Source organism: Blennius ocellaris (genome assembly GCF_963422515.1).
Source record: "Blennius ocellaris genome assembly, chromosome: 4".
In the NCBI taxonomy this organism is placed as follows: domain Eukaryota; kingdom Metazoa; phylum Chordata; class Actinopteri; order Blenniiformes; family Blenniidae; genus Blennius; species Blennius ocellaris.
Window position 1 is genome coordinate 428,639 of NC_137653.1, and position 17,500 is coordinate 446,138.

At 43.7% G+C, this 17,500-nt stretch overlaps 1 protein-coding gene across 1 annotated transcript in view; it reads right to left on the reverse strand.

Moving 5' to 3' along the window:
- ptprt (protein tyrosine phosphatase receptor type T) overlaps nucleotides 1-17,500 on the reverse strand; it is a gene marked incomplete at both ends in the record, with an annotated part of 294,857 nt that overhangs the window by 113,995 nt on the left and 163,362 nt on the right. The window contains 1 exon segment of the mRNA XM_080495323.1: nucleotides 1,871-1,908. Coding sequence (XP_080351449.1) covers nucleotides 1,871-1,908 — 38 coding nt within the window.

Sequence of the window (17,500 nt, forward strand, 5' to 3'; positions counted from 1 at the left end):
TCCAGAACCCTGCTATTCTCACTTTATTTTCTCCTCCTTCATTCTCCTCCATTAGAACATCAGATCCTAGGAGCTGCATCCACAATCTGCTGTGTCTGTGTGAGCTGGACTGGCTCCGCCCACAGACACGCCAGCTATGGGAAGATGGAGGAAGTACGTCCTCTCGTGGCGCCATGTGCCAGAGCAGAGCTGCCTGATTGTGGGAGGAGTCAAAGGGGGGAGGAGCCGACCTTGATTGTGATTGGCTGAACCCCCGAAGACATCATATAGGGTTTGATTTGTGATTGGAGAAACACACTTTTTGAGAGAGAGAGAGAGAGAGAGAGAGAGAGAGAGAGAGAGAGAGAGAGAGGAGAGAGAGAGAGAGAGAGAGAGAGAGAGAGAGAGAGAGAGGAGAGAGATGAGAGAGAGAGAGAGAGAGAGAGAGGAGAGAGAGAGAGAGAGAGAGAGAGAGAGAGAGAGAGAGGAGACACACTTTCTACACTTCTGGGGCGTCGTTCAGGTCTGGAGACGATTCTAACTGTTGGAAAGTGTAATTTTTGCATAATATGACCCATTTAATATGGTTGTGATTTGTCCCACAGGGACTTCTAGTCCAGATAATACGGTACTCGTTTAGCCTCTTCCTAACGCGATGTGGCGTCGTCCTGCTGCAGTGACGAAACGCGTCCCGCCGGGCCGCGGCCACCACACCAAACCTCCAGGGTTTGTGTGATTGGCTAGAAGAGGTTGTGTTGTACTGTGACCGTAGAGGACGAGCGTCGCGTCGCGCTGCAGCTTTCATTAAACAGTTCTTTGGCTCAGTCAGGCTGAATTATACTCAGATTCTCCGCCACTGACAAACGCTTATATAAGTCTTAATTCTGCCCAAATGCATTTTTCTCTTTTCTTTTTAAACTGAATAAAACAAGTGTAGCTCTGATTTCCCTGATTGGAACAAACTGAAGCGCGAGTGGATCGCAGGTATCGCAGCGAAATTAGTCAGAGGCGTTTGCAAAATAAAAAATGAGCCATCTGCATTGCCCTCTGAACACTGCCCACATAACAGAAAGTTTGAAAGAGAACATTTACATAAGGAGAATTTCTCTTCTGCAACGTAATTAGAAAAAAAAAAAAAAAAAAAAAAAAGAAAAGAAAGAAAAAAAATCTGCATTTTTGTATTATGAAAGACAGCCACAAAGTTAAAAGCATGTCTTTTCCCAAGCACACGTGCATGCAGACAGACAGAACGCCGCCACCCACATGACGTCCCACTCAGAAAGACGGGGGGGGGGGGGGGAAAATAAAAAACCCCAAAAGAAACAGGTAGAGCTGGAAAATTAGAATGGCATGAAAGAAAAAGAGAAATGTGCACAAATGAGCGACACCATAATAGAAGAAATAATAAGCGAGCGCGAGAGAAAAGGGAGGCGTGGAGGAATGAAATCAATGCAGATGAAGAAACACAATGGAGGAGAAGAAAAGTAAATCAATATCAAGCTGAAAAGCGTTAAAAAGCACATTGCCTGGCGCACGGATGAGAGGTGAGCCGCAAATGACGGAGGGAGACGTGAGGGAAAGCAAAACGGAGCGATGGGATGACGGAGAGCTTCAGAGGGAGGAGGTGAAGAGGCTCCGTATGGAGAGAATGAAAGTAAATGATGGGAGGAGGAGGAGGAGAGAGGAGAGGAGAGGAGAGGATGCCACGCCACCAGGTCATGCAGGGTCACATGGTTCGACGTTGGGCTGGAACTCAGTGTGTGTGTGAGTTCTCTCAGGTAACACACCTCCTCTACGGGGGGGGGGGGGGGCTGAGTAATCACACTACTCTGGAAATATCTGGAAAATAAATGATAAAGAACAAGGGTCGTGTGGGGATCAATGCTCATACCCTTTGTTCGCCAGGCGGACGCAGTTGATTTTGGTTTCCTGAGGACAGAAAAGACAGAAAGACGGACGGTGAGAAAGAAGGAACCCTTCAGGAACACGTCACGACATTCCACCGGAGGTTCTCCTGAAAACAATCACAGGAATCATTTCATTCTCCGTCAACGGCCGGCGGCGGGACCGCCATGCTGGAGGAGAAGTCATGTACGTTGAATTACTCGAGGTCGCTGCCTGCAGAAGTCACCAGCTGAAGGTCGTCCAAGCGAAAAGGTCCAAAGGTCTCAGATTACTGATGCGGGTCCACTGGTCCCCCCCCCCCCCCCCCCCCCCACCCGAACCCCCCCCCCCCCCCCCCAGGAGATTCACCACACTGCATCTCAGGCCACGTTTCCACGACAACAAAAAGAAAGTTTCACGAAGTGGCGACGTTCAGAAACCGACGCAGGTCACATGTCCCAGGAGTCAGGGCTACTGAGCATGTGCAGAAGAGCGTTTCACATGAACAGTGCAGGTCGTTGCTGTGACTAAAGACGTAAAGTGAAACATCAAGAAAAGTCAATTAAACCCGAAAGCGACAAGCCATTGTTGTAGTTCTGGGATAAAAAAAAAAGCAAAGCAACATCAAAACAATGTCGTTGTTTCGCAATCAAATCCCGCGAACGGAAGAAAAGAAATTAAACTGAACAAAAGGAAAATGGATTTTCACCAAACGCCACTGAGATGACGGCGTTTTTACACTTTTTAAACGTCGTTCCCTGGAGTCCAGGAGGTTTTGAAGCCTGTTCGCCACGCCGGCGGAACTCCAAACCACCGAAATAAACAAGAAGGCCGTTGCTGGGCTAATCCCCCCGCCGGAGGGCTTTCTATTTTCTCACAAAGCAGCTCTAAGGCAGCACACTTGGTACACTAGAGGGTGTTCCATGGGTCCTAGTAGATCATTATGTAGAATCTGAAAGGTCTTCTTCATAAGCTATGTCAAAATACGTCTCCAGAGCCCAAAAGGTGTTTTTATGCACTTAGTGACCCTGTGACCTGATATGCAAATTAGGTCCTGGCCACCATGGTGCCCCTTCTCCCCAGGTGGAGTGTCCATGTGTGAAGTTTGGTGACTGTGGGCCCAGGAACTGCTGAGAAATGAGGAGAAATGTTTATATGAAAATACAGACCCTACCGATCTTCAAGGTCAAGGTCAAGGTCAGGTGACTTGGTATGCTGGAGTGTGTCCCCAGAGTACTAGCAGGTGTGTATAAATTTCAGAGCCCTAGCTCAAAAACCTAGGCCTCCAGAGCCCAAAATGTGTTTTTAAGCACTTTGTGACCCTGTGACCTACTTAATATGCAAATTAGGTCAAGGTCACCATAGTATCCCTTCCCCCTCTGAGATGTATCCACATGTGAAGTTTGGTCACTGTGGGCCCAGGGGTTGCCGAGATATAGGTAGAAACGTTCGAAACGGACGAACGTACGTACGTACGGAGACTGTTTCAAGATCCTGTTAGAAGAAGGATAAAAAATTAAAAAATAATGTTTTTAAAAATGGTCTCGCAAAGTGGAACTTTTTGAGTCTGGAATAATGAAACAAGAGACATTATGTGAACGCGATGGGAGCGTCTGAGTGTCGGCCCTTTAAAACCAGCAAATCAGCAGATTCACTTATTGGTCTGTAAGAAATGGAACAAAATAAATAAAAAATGTCTGCAATTTGCAGTTAATGGGCTAAAACAAGCTAAATCATTGGAAATGTGGAGTGAAAGCGAACATCCACACGCCATTAGTGCTGCTGATCAATGAGACCACAGCGCCACGTGATTGCTTTCTCATTCTCTCCTCTGTTGCAAAACACTGCGCGGCTTGATTCGTCTCAAATCACACAAATACAAGCAGCTTATTGACGCGGCCATCGAGCGGCTGCAGCCGCTGACGCTAAGTACATCCATCACCATCGCTCCGTCACCATCGCTCCGTCATCATCGCTCCGTCACCATAGCTCCGTCACCATCGCTCCGTCACCATAGCTCCGTCACCATCGCTCCGTCACCATCGCTCCGTCACCATAGCTCCGTCACCATCGCTCCGTCACCATAGCTCCGTCACCATCGCTCCGTCACCATAGCTCCGTCACCATCGCTCCGTCACCATCGCTCCGTCACCATCGCTCCGTCACCATAGCTCCGTCACCATAGCTCCGTCACCATCGCTCCGTCACCATAGCTCCGTCACCATAGCTCCGTCACCATCGCTCCGTCACCATAGCTCCGTCACCATAGCTCCGTCACCATCGCTCCGTCACCATCGCTCCGTCACCATAGCTCCGTCACCATAGCTCCGTCACCATCGCTCCGTCACCATAGCTCCGTCACCATCGCTCCGTCACCATAGCTCCGTCACCATAGCTCCGTCACCATCGCTCCGTCACCATCGCTCCGCACGCACACGGGACAAAACACACGCTTCTTGTTTTAACTTTGGTTTCCAACTCCTTCCTCTTTTCACCTTTTTAATCAACGGAGAAACAATCAGAGGGAAATAAATCGATGGTTTTCATTGGGAATCAGGAGGATTTGGGAAAACTCCCGCCGCTTCTACCTGAGTGTGTCTCTGAGCTCTGAGCTCTCCAGGCGCCGGCGCAGAAAAATAAATTAAATGGAATCAAAATAGTGAATTTGAATGAAAAAATAAACCCCAGAAAAGTGAGAATGAATTAGAGAAACTGAAATAGTTTGGATTTAATGTGAAACATGCAAACCAATAGATTTGATTTCAAATGGTACGTTGAGATATGTTGTTGAGATATGTTGTTGAGATACATTGTTGAGATATGTTGTTGAGATATGTTGTTGAGATACGTTGTTGAGATACATTGTTGAGATATGTTGTGAGATACATTGTTGAGATATGTTGTTGAGATATGTTGTTGAGATATGTTGTGAGATATGTTGTTGAGATATGTTGTGAGATACATTGTTGAGATATGTTGTGAGATACATTGTTGAGATATGTTGTTGAGATACGTTGTTGAGATACATTGTTGAGATATGTTGTGAGATACGTTGTTGAGATACGTTGTTGAGATACATTGTTGAGATATGTTGTGAGATACATTGTTGAGATATGTTGTTGAGATATGTTGTTGAGATATGTTGTGAGATATGTTGTTGAGATATGTTGTGAGATACATTGTTGAGATATGTTGTGAGATACATTGTTGAGATATGTTGTTGAGATACGTTGTTGAGATACATTGTTGAGATATGTTGTGAGATACATTGTTGAGATATGTTGTTGAGATACGTTGTTGAGATACGTTGTTGAGATATGTTGTTGAGATATGTTGTGAGATATGTTGTTGAGATACGTTGTTGAGATACGTTGTTTAGATACGTTGTTGAGATACGTTGTTGAGATATGTTGTGAGATATGTTGTGAGATATGTTGTTGAGATATGTTGTTGAGATATGTTGTGAGATACGTTGTTGAGATATGTTGTTGAGATATGTTGTGATATATGTTGTTGAGATATGTTGTTGAGATATGTTGAGATATGTTGTGAGATACGTTGTTGAGATACGTTGTTGAGATACGTTGTGAGATATGTTGTGAGATATGTTGTGAGATATGTTGTTGAGATACGTTGTTGATACATTGTTGAGATACGTTGTTGAGATACGTTGTTGAGATATGTTGTGATATATGTTGTTGAGATATGTTGTGAGATATGTTGTGAGATATGTTGTTGAGATACGTTGTTGATACGTTGTTGAGATACGTTGTTGAGATACGTTGTTGAGATATGTTGTGATATATGTTGTTGAGATATGTTGTGATATATGTTGTTGAGATGTGTTGTGAGATACGTTGTTGAGATATGTTGTGATATATGTTGTTGAGATATGTTGTTGAGATATGTTGTGAGATACGTTGTTGAGATATGTTGTTGAGATATGTTGAGAGATATGTTGTTGAGATACGTTGTGAGATACGTTGTTGAGATACGTTGTTGAGATACGTTGTTGAGATACGTTGTTGAGATATGTTGTGAGATATGTTGTGAGATATGTTGTTGAGGTATGTTGTTGAGATATGTTGAGATATGTTGTGAGATACGTTGTTGAGATATGTTGTTGAGATATGTTGAGATATGTTGTGAGATATGTTGTTGAGATACGTTGTGAGATATGTTGTGAGATATGTTGTGAGATATGTTGTTGAGATACGTTGTTGATACATTGTTGAGATACGTTGTTGAGATATGTTGTTGAGATATGTTGTTGAGATATGTTGTTGAGATATGTTGTGAGATATGTTGTGAGATATGTTGTGAGATATGTTGTTGAGATATGTTGTGAGATATGTTGTTGATATATGTTGTGATATGTTGTTGAGATATGTTGTTGAGATATGTTGTGAGATATGTTGTGAGATATGTTGTGATACGTTGTGAGATATGTTGTTGAGATATGTTGTGAGATATGTTGTTGATATATGTTGTGATATGTTGTTGAGATATGTTGTGAGATATGTTGAGATATGTTGAGATATGTTGTGAGATATGTTGTGAGATATGTTGTGAGATTTGTTGTAAACTGTCTGATGCTTCAATGTGCCTCTTGTTGTCCTTCTTCCCCCCAAACTTCTAAGTAATTCCGTTGTACCTGTTACAATGACAATAAATGTCATTCATTCATTCATTCATTCACTCATTCAACTCGTGGACGAAGATAGAACTCCCCGGTGAAGAGCCGTTCCTCTCAGAATGTCGCACGGTGACCCTCGACCTTTTCAGGAGCTGAAAAACTAGGTTTGATGTAAACGCGGCCGTGCGTTGATTGAGATTAATGTGTTCATAATTCCCTCCACAGATTCATCCAGTAGTATGACTTGTTTCCCAGAAACCATTAGTCTTCATCACCAGACCGACAGTCAGACTGGAGAGTGTGTTTAAGTACGTCCTCTTCAATAAATGTGAGAAATAGGAAAATAGCAATTAATGCACGAGAGCTAATCACTTGCTAAAGAGTCAAGTTCCATTATTTTCACTTATTACTGATAAAAGTAAACACAATTAGTCATGAGCGCTTTTCTCTCTCTGCTGGAATTAATGTCAGCTTAATCTAGAAATAGCACACAGAGATATTATCTATAACCTCAATTATGCTAAAGGAAAGGAAACAGCAACAACTTGAGAGTCGGAAGCTCCTGCGTGGCTGGCGGAACTTTTGAAAAGTCACTGTGGAGATTGGAGTCATTTTTGCATATTTATATGCACATAAATTGTTTACATTTAGACTTAATTTATGTATGTATGATTGGATATGGTCTAACAATTGTATTATATTTAAAAAAAGTAAGTCCTTGACACCTTTAATCAAATAATTTGTGTTAATATAATAGTTGTAACATCCTGAGATGAGTTGAATATTAAATAAGTGTTTTCACTAACATGAAAGAAAATCACATTATTCATGGAGAAAGAGATTTAATAAGTTTGACTTCTTCCCACACCTTTTCAAACGTCGTTATCCGAGTACATTGTTCTGCTGTAATTACTGCTTGTGTGGTGAAATAGTCTTTTTAGTTTTAACTAAGAAAAAAAAATGTTTAACCTTGGAGTTCAACAATTTGGAATATAATCATAATAATAATAATAATAAGGAATACATTAATACTACTACTAGTAATAATAATAAATAATAATAATTAATACATTAATAATACTAATATTACTACTACTATTATTAATAATAATAATAATAATAATAACATTAATACTACTACTAATAATAATAACATTTATAATAATAATAATAATTAATGAATTAATGAATTAATTTTCCTCCCGTCGGAGCGAGAAGAGGACGTCGTGTCCTCCAGACGTCCTCCAGGGGACAGAACCAGCTCCCTGACTCGTGTTCCCCTGTACGACCCGTCGGTTCTGGAAGTGCAGGAACCGCGGCTCATGCTAATGGCTAATGCTAATGGCTAATGCTAATGGCTTCATCCTCGGGGGGCCGCGAGACGCAACCTGAACAAATGTAAGGCCAATTTATTGCCTTGGCTCTGTGCAGACAGGCTGGGGGGGGAGGGGGGGGGGGGGGGGGGGGTGGAGACACTGGAGACAGTGTGTGTGTGTGTGTGTGTGTGTGTGTGTGTGTGTGTGTGTGTGTGTAGTAGTTAACTTGGTCCAACCTGACAGGACTACTAAGTGTGTGTGAGAGACGCAGCTGCTGTGTGGGTGAGAGACCTCTCTCTCTCTCTCTCTCTCTCTCTCTCTCTCTCTCTCTGTGTCTCTCTCTCCCCCTCCACTCTCTCTCCCCCCTCCCTCCCCCCTCTCTCTCTCCAATCACAGTGAGGTCCTCAGAGTTCTTGATTGACCATGAGAACCCCCCTGATTGGCTCCTGAAGGTTCTCGGTGTGTCTTGTGAGGTAACTTTTGTTTTTATGTGAAACTCTTGAGCAGCAAGAAAGAAAAGAAAAGAAAGAAAAGAAAAGAAAAGAAAGAAAAGAAAGAAAAGAAAGAAAAGAAAGAAAAAGAAAACAATCTCCACCATGACATCAGTCCACCCTGAGACGTGGACAGGACTGTCCCCTGCAGGACGGACACATGGACAGATAGACGGACGACGGACTGACTTATTGAAGACAAGACTTTTATTTTGGAACTTGTTTTTACTTTGATTATGTTTTACTAGAAGTTTTACTACGTCATGCCTGATCGTCTTCTCAAGCCCCGGAAACACCATTTCTAATGAACACTGAAAACTTGGTACCTTTATTTTGACAGTCACCGTAATAACAATCCAACTTGGTTTTATTTTGACAGTCACCGTAAAAACAATCCAACTTGGTTTTATTGTGACAGTCACCGTAATAACAATCCAACTTGGTGGTTTTATTGTGACAGTCATCGTAATAAAAAATCCAACTTGGTGGTTTTATTGTGACAGTCACCGTAATTAAAAATTCAACTTGGTGGTTTTATTGTGACAGTCGCCGTAATAACAATCCAACTTGGTGGTTTTATTGTGACAGTCACCGTAATAACAATCCAACTTGGTGGTTTTATTGTGACAGTCACCGTAATAACAACCCAACTTGGTGGTTTTATTGTGACAGTCACTGTAATAACAACCCAACTTGGTGGTTTTATTGTGACAGTCACCGTAATTACAATCCAACTTGGTGGTTTTATTGTGACAGTCACCGTAATTAAAAATTCAACTTGGTGGTTTTATTGTGACAGTCGCCGTAATAACAATCCAACTTGGTGGTTTTATTGTGACAGTCACCGTAATAACAATCCAACTTGGTGGTTTTATTGTGACAGTCACCGTAATAACAACCCAACTTGGTGGTTTTATTGTGACAGTCACCGTAATAACAATCCAACTTGGTGGTTTTATTGTGACAGTCACCGTAATAACAATCCAACTTGGTGGTTTTATTGTGACAGTCACCGTAATAACAACCCAACTTGGTGGTTTTATTGTGACAGTCACCGTAATAACAACCCAACTTGGTGGTTTTATTGTGACAGTCACCGTAATAACAACCCAACTTGGTGGTTTTATTGTGACAGTCACCGTAATAACAATCCAACTTGGTGGTTTTATTGTGACAGTCACCGTAATTAAAAATCCAACTTGGTGGTTTTATTGTGACAGTCGCCGTAATTAAAAATTCAACTTGGTGGTTTTATTGTGACAGTCACCGTAATAACAACCCAACTTGGTGGTTTTATTTTGACAATAACCGTAATAACAACCCAACTTGGTGGTTTTATTGTGACAGTCACCGTAATAACAATCCAACTTGGTGGTTTTATTGTGACAGTCACCGTAATAACAATCCAACTTGGTGGTTTTATTGTGACAGTCACCGTAATAACAACCCAACTTGGTGGTTTTATTGTGACAGTCACCGTAATAACAATCCAACTTGGTGGTTTTATTGTGACAGTCACCGTAATAACAATCCAACTTGGTGGTTTTATTGTGACAGTCACCGTAATAACAACCCAACTTGGTGGTTTTATTTTGACAATAACCGTAATAACAACCCAACTTGGTGGTTTTATTGTGACAGTCACCGTAATAACAATCCAACTTGGTGGTTTTATTGTGACAGTCACCGTAATAACAATCCAACTTGGTGGTTTTATTGTGACAGTCACCGTAATAACAACCCAACTTGGTGGTTTTATTGTGACAGTCACCGTAATAACAATCCAACTTGGTGGTTTTATTGTGACAGTCACTGTAATAACAATCCAACTTGGTGGTTTTATTGTGACAGTCACCGTAATAACAACCCAACTTGGTGGTTTTATTGTGACAGTCACCGTAATAACAATCCAACTTGGTGGTTTTATTGTGACAGTCGCCGTAATTAAAAATTCAACTTGGTGGTCTTATTGTGACAGTCACCGTAATAACAACCCAACTTGGTGGTTTTATTGTGACAGTCACGTAATAACAATCCAACTTGGTGGTTTTATTGTGACAGTCACCATAATAACAATCCAACTTGGTGGTTTTATTGTGACAGTCGCCGTAATTAAAAATTCAACTTGGTGGTTTTATTGTGACAGTCACCGTAATAACAATCCAACTTGGTGGTTCTATTCTATTCCATTGTAATGAAAGCAGAACAATATAATGAGACGTTATATTTCTTACTAAATTCGGCTCCTGCTCTATAAATAATGTCTCATTTTCTTTTGCTTCAACCTGTTTCATGTTCAAGTCAGTCAAACATGTTAGAACTATTATATTAAGATAAATGATTAAATATGTCTTATTGGGTTTTTTTCAGATTTACCTGCGAAATTGGGTATTTTACGTTTTATCCTTATGGGACGAGTTTCTGTGGAGGTTCAGGTTCCGCCAGGCATATATAACACACACACACACACACACACACACACACACACACACACACACACACACACACACACACACACACACACACACACACACACACACACACACACACACACACACACACACACACACACACACACACACACACACACACACGAGTCATCAGAGCATCTTGACTGACAGTCGCTGTCAGTCAAGATGCTCTGATGACTCGTGTGTGTGTGTGTGTGTGTGTGTGTGTGTGTGTGTGTGTGTGTGTGTGTGTGTGTGTGTGTGTGTGTGTGTGTGTGTGTGTCCAACCCCCCCGAGGCGTTCTGCTTGTCAGGAGGCGTGTGGCTGCAGAAGGGCATGTTTCTCCATGTGTGTCACACTTTCCTTTTGTTTCCTGCCATTTCTCGCCCCATTTCTCTTCCTCCTCGCCTCGTCTTTCCCCTCCGACGATTCCTCCTCCCCCCCCCCACCCCCCCCCCCCCCTCCCCCCCCCACCCCCCCCTTCAACTCTAAAAACTTCTGATTTGGCCGTTGGGCCGTGAGTTCCCTCTCTATTTTCTCCATTTATCCTTGGAGAGCTGGACGGGCGACGCTCTCTCTCTCTCAACGTCTGCAGTAAATTCACCCTGAAACCGTTTCTGCTCGTTACAAAACGCCGCCGTCTCGCCGAAGACAACGAGTTCAGACGGAGGCGTCGTTGACCAACAACCACTCTGGAGGAAACGCTTCTATTTCACACAAGCTTCCAGTTTGAAACAGCGAAAACTACGTCAGAAACACTGGAGGTGATGGAGTTACCATGCCGGGCCACTAGGGGGCACTGCTTGTTTTAGGAACCGCACGCACGCACGCACGCACGCACGCACGCACGCACGCACGCACGCACGCACGCACGCACGCACACACACACACACACACACACACACACACACACACACACACACACACACACACACACACACACACACACACACACACACACACACACACACACACACCAGAGAACAATGAACTCTAAACATAAACACTGGGAGAACGTTCTAGTGGACAGACCATCAAGTTGCATTGTTATTACGGTGACTGTCACAATAAAAGTACCAAGATGGATTGTTATTATGGTGGCTGTCAAAATAAAAGTACCAATTTGGATCGTTCTTACGGTGACTGTCAAAATAAAAGTACCAATTTGGATTGTTATGACAGTGACTGTCAAAATAAAAGTACCAATTTGGATTGTTATTACAGTGACTGTCACAATAAAAGTACCAAGTTGGATTGTTATTACGGTGACTGTCACAATAAAAGTACCAAGTTGGATTGTTATTACGGTGACTGTCACAATAAAAGTACCAAGTTGGATTGTTATTACGGTGACTGTCACAATAAAAGTACCAAGTTGGATTGTTATGACGGCGACTGTCACAATAAAAGTACCAATTTGGATCGTTCTTATGGTGACTGTCAAAATAAAACCACCAAGTTGGATTGTTATTACGGTGACTGTCAAAATAAAAGTACCAAGATGGATTGTTATTATGGTGGCTGTCAAAATAAAAGTACCAATTTGGATCGTTCTTACGGTGACTGTCAAAATAAAACCACCAAGTTGGATTGTTATTACAGTGACTGTCAAAATAAAAGTACCAATTTGGATTGTTATTACGATGACTGTCACAATAAAAGTACCAAGTTGGATTGTTATGACGGTGACTGTCACAATAAAAGTACCAATTTGGATCGTTCTTATGGTGACTGTCAAAATAAAACCACCAAGTTGGATTGTTATTACGGTGACTGTCAAAATAAAAGTACCAAGTTGGATTGTTATTACGGTGACTGTCACAATAAAAGTACCAAGTTGGATTGTTATTACGGTGACTGTCACAATAAAAGTACCAAGTGGGATTGTTATTACGGTGACTGTCAAAATAAAAGTATGGACTGGGAGTTCGTGACAGGAAACGTTGTTCTGATTGGCTCTACTGAGCATGTGCAGAACAACGAGTCACGACGGCTGCGGCGCTCAGATGCAGTTGCAGCGTTTCCAGAAAGTGTTGCTTCCCTTCGGTTCACACAACGACCAAGTCGGAGTGTTTTCATAAAGTTCCACTTCCTGTTGAGCCACGGCCCAGCAAAACATCTCTCCTTTCCTTTCTTTCCTCTCCTCTCCCTCGTTCTTCTCTCCATCCCCACCGGCGTCCGTCTTCGCCTCCGGTCACACACCTCCTTTAATGTCTCTCTCTCTCTCTCTCTTTTCACACTTTCATCCTCCCTCCCACCATCTTTCCTCTTCCCACAGTCCCAAATCACTCACACACTTACTTTCTCTTACTTACAGCCGCAGGCGCTTCATTCTCGTCTGTGTGTGTGTTTGACTTCAGTGTGGGTGGCGTGTGTGTGTGTGTGTGTGTGTGTGTGTGTGTGTGTGTGTGTGTGTGTGTGTGTGTGTGAGATCACATGACATCGAGAGAGACGTCAAGATGGCCGTTGGTGAGTATTTTCATTGTGCATGGCGTCGACTAATTGGCACGATGATGAGAGATGAGAGACTGACATCAGACTGATTCCCCCCCAGAGGAGGGAGGGAGGGAGAGAGAGAGAGAGAGAGAGGGAGAGAGAGAAGGGGAATGGAAGGAAGCGAGAGAGGGAAGAAGGAAAAAGGAGTGGGAGAGAATGAAACAGACCTTGAAAGGAGCAGGAAGGTAAACGGAGGAGATGAAAGGAGACGTCAGGTGTTGAGGACAAAGGAGACACGAGTGAGAAATAAAAAAAAACGCCAAATGGAGGTGAAGAAAGCGAGTGTGTGAGGAAAGACGAGAAGAGACGAAGGGTTAAGACGATACGGAGAAAACGATCGAGCAGTGGAAGTGCAGGGAAGCAGTGAAAACACATCGCTCTGCGTTTACACAGCAACGTTGTCAAACAGGATGTCTGTTTCTATGGAAACGGCAGAGACGCTGAAAAGGGCGTAGTGAGAGTGTTGGACCACTAGTGGGTGCTGTTTGTTTGTTTGTTTTTGCAATGGAATCACACAACAGTACCTATAAAAGTCCCAACGTCAGTATTCGGGAGTACCTATAAAAGTTACGTCGGTACTCGGGAGTACCTATAAAAGTCACGACGTCGGTATTCGGGAGTACCTATAAAAGTTACAACGTCGGTACTCGGGAGTACCTATAAAAGACACGACGTCGGTACTCGGGAGTACCTATAAAAGACACGACATCGATACTCGGGAGTACCTATAAAAGACACGACATCGATACTCGGGAGTACCTATAAAAGTCACGACATCGATACTCGGGAGTACCTATAAAAGTCACGACGTCGGTACTCGGGAGTACCTATAAAAGTCACGACGTCGGTATTCGGGGGTACCTATAAAAATCACGACGTCGGTACTCGGGAGTACCTATAAAAGACACGACATCGATACTCGGGAGTACCTATAAAAGACACGACATCGATACTCGGGAGTACCTATAAAAGTCACGACATCGATACTCGGGAGTACCTATAAAAGTCACGACATCGATACTCGGGAGTACCTATAAAAGTCACGACGTCGGTACTCGGGAGTACCTATAAAAGACACGACATCGATACTCGGGAGTACCTATAAAAGACACGACATCGATACTCGGGAGTACCTATAAAAGTCACGACATCGATACTCGGGAGTACCTATAAAAGACACGACATTAGTACTCGGGAGTACCTATAAAAGTCACGACGTCGATACTCGGGAGTACCTATAAAAGACACGACATCAGTACTCGGGAGTACCTATAAAAGACACGACATCAGTACTCGGGAGTACCTATAAAAGTCACGACGTCGATACTCGGGAGTACCTATAAAAGTCACGACATCAGTACTCGGGAGTACCTATAAAAGTCACGACGTCGATACTCGGGAGTACCTATAAAAGACACGACGTCGGTACTCGGGAGTACCTATAAAAGTCACGACGTCGATACTCGGGAGTACCTATAAAAGTCACGACGTCGGTACTCGGGAGTACCTATAAAAGACACGACATCAGTACTCGGGAGTACCTATAAAAGTCACGACGTCGATACTCGGGAGTACCTATAAAAGACACGACGTCGGTACTCGGGAGTACCTATAAAAGTCACGACGTCGATACTCGGGAGTACCTATAAAAGTCACGACGTCGGTACTCGGGAGTACCTATAAAAGTCACGACGTCGGTACTCGGGAGTACCTATAAAAGTCACGACGTCGGTACTCGGGAGTACCTATAAAAGTCACGACGTCGGTACTCGGGAGTACCTATAAAAGTCACGACGTCGGTACTCGGGAGTACCTATAAAAGTCACGACGTCGGTACTCGGGAGTACCTATAAAAGTCACGACGTCGGTACTCGGGAGTACCTATAAAAGTCACGACGTCGATACTCGGGAGTACCTATAAAAGTCACGACAGTCGGTATTCGGGAGTACCTATAAAAGTCACGACAGTCGGTATTCGGGAGTACCTATAAAAGTCACGACAGTCGGTATTCGGGAGTACCGATTAAAGTCCCGACGATGGTATTCGGGGGTACCTATAAAAATCACGACAGTCGGTACTCGGGAGTACCTATACAAGTCACGACGTCGGTCCTCACGCCTCGTTGGAACGGCGTGTCCACACTTCCTGTCTTCACGTGAACACGTTGTGTAAACAGATTTCAAAACAAAAGCAGAGCCCGGGTCCATCTGGTTGGAAGCAGCAGAGAGAGAGAGAGAGAGAGGGGGCGGACGGAGAACAAGAGACGGAGGAGAGACGTCTTCCTTGATGGACAGGTGCAGCTCAGAGGAGACGGGATTATCCGACAGGCGGCGAATGAGAAAAGACACTTTCATCCACCGGATCAAACTACGACAAACCAGCCAAGTCCTCTAAAATGTAAATGAGCAGTTTTGTTCCAATATGAGAGAGAGAGAGAGAGAAAAAAAAGAAATAACACCTACTCTCTGAAAATGAGTGACAGAAAAGAAATGAAAGGAGTGACAGGACTTTGTGAGGGAAGCAGATAAATATAATCCCTGATTGACAAACTATCAGTTTCAGCCTGGAACTTCAGAACGGAAGGACTGAAGTACTCTGATGGGGCTTCCTGGGCGAGCGAGTGAGCGAGCAAGCGAGCGAGTGAGTGAGTGAAAAGGTAAATAGTAAAAAAAAATCTGTATGTACTATGTAAAAACTGAGTATGTACACATTGATGTCAGTCAGTAAAGTAAATGACTAAATATATAAGTGATTAAAATAAATGACGACATAAATGAGCGACTGAGTAAAATAAATGACTAATTCAGTATTAGTAAATATATATAAGTAGAGAAGTATGGAGGCTAACAAATAAGTAAACTAGAGCTACACTCGGTAGAGCGCCTGTTAAACTAGAGCTACACTCGGTAGAGCGCCTGTTAAACTAGAGCTACACTCGGTAGAGCGCCCATTAAACTAGAGCTACACTCGGTAGAGCGCCTTTTAAACTAGAGCTACACTCGGTAGAGCGCCTGTTAAACTAGAGCTACACTCGGTAGAGCGCCCGTTAAACTAGAGCTACACTCGGTGGAGCGCCTGTTAAACTAGAGCTACACTCGGTAGAGCGCCTGTTAAACTAGAGCTACACTCGGTAGAGCGCCTGTTAAACTAGAGCTACACTCGGTAGAGCACCCGTTAAACTAGAGCTACACTCGGTAGAGCGCCCGTTAAACCAGAGCTACACTCGGTAGAGCGCCTGTTAAACTAGAGCTACACTCGGTGGAGCGCCTGTTAAACTAGAGCTACACTCGGTAGAGCACCTGTTAAACCAGAGCTACACTCGGTAGAGCGCCCGTTAAACTAGAGCTACACTCGGTAGAGCACCTGTTAAACTAGAGCTACACTCGGTAGAGCGCCTGTTAAACTAGAGCTACACTCGGTAGAGCGCCCGTTAAACCAGAGCTACACTCGGTAGAGCGCCTGTTAAACTAGAGCTACACTCGGTGGAGCGCCTGTTAAACTAGAGCTACACTCGGTGGAGCGCCTGTTAAACTAGAGCTACACTCGGTAGAGCGCCTGTTAAACTAGAGCTACACTCGGTAGAGCGCCCGTTAAACCAGAGCTACACTCGGTAGAGCGCCTGTTAAACTAGAGCTACACTCGGTGGAGCGCCTGTTAAACTAGAGCTACACTCGGTAGAGCGCCTGTTAAACTAGAGCTACACTCGGTAGAGCGCCTGTTAAACCAGAGCTACACTCGGTAGAGCGCCCGTTAAACTAGAGCTACACTCGGTAGAGCGCCTGTTAAACTAGAGCTACACTCGGTGGAGCGCCTGTTAAACTAGAGCTACACTCGGTAGAGCGCCTGTTAAACTAGAGCTACACTCGGTAGAGCACCTGTTAAACTAGAGCTACACTCGGTAGAGCACCTGTTAAACCAGAGCTACACTCGGTAGAGCGCCTGTTAAACTAGAGCTACACTCGGTAGAGCACCTGTTAAACTAGAGCTACACTCGGTGGAGCGCCTGTTAAACTAGAGCTACACTCGGTAGAGCGCAGCCCTTCGGACACTCCGGTGCTTTTGACCTTGAGGACGGAACGAGGAGGAGAAAATCAACTGAATTAAAACGAGTGAAGGTTCCTGACAGTTGCTGGACATTTAAAAATAAATATATAAATGAAAATGTGCAGAGTAGAAATGATCATAACTGGAATTCACCAGAATTCTGACTTTATAGGTCTGGACTCCTGATGACATCACCTGGCACA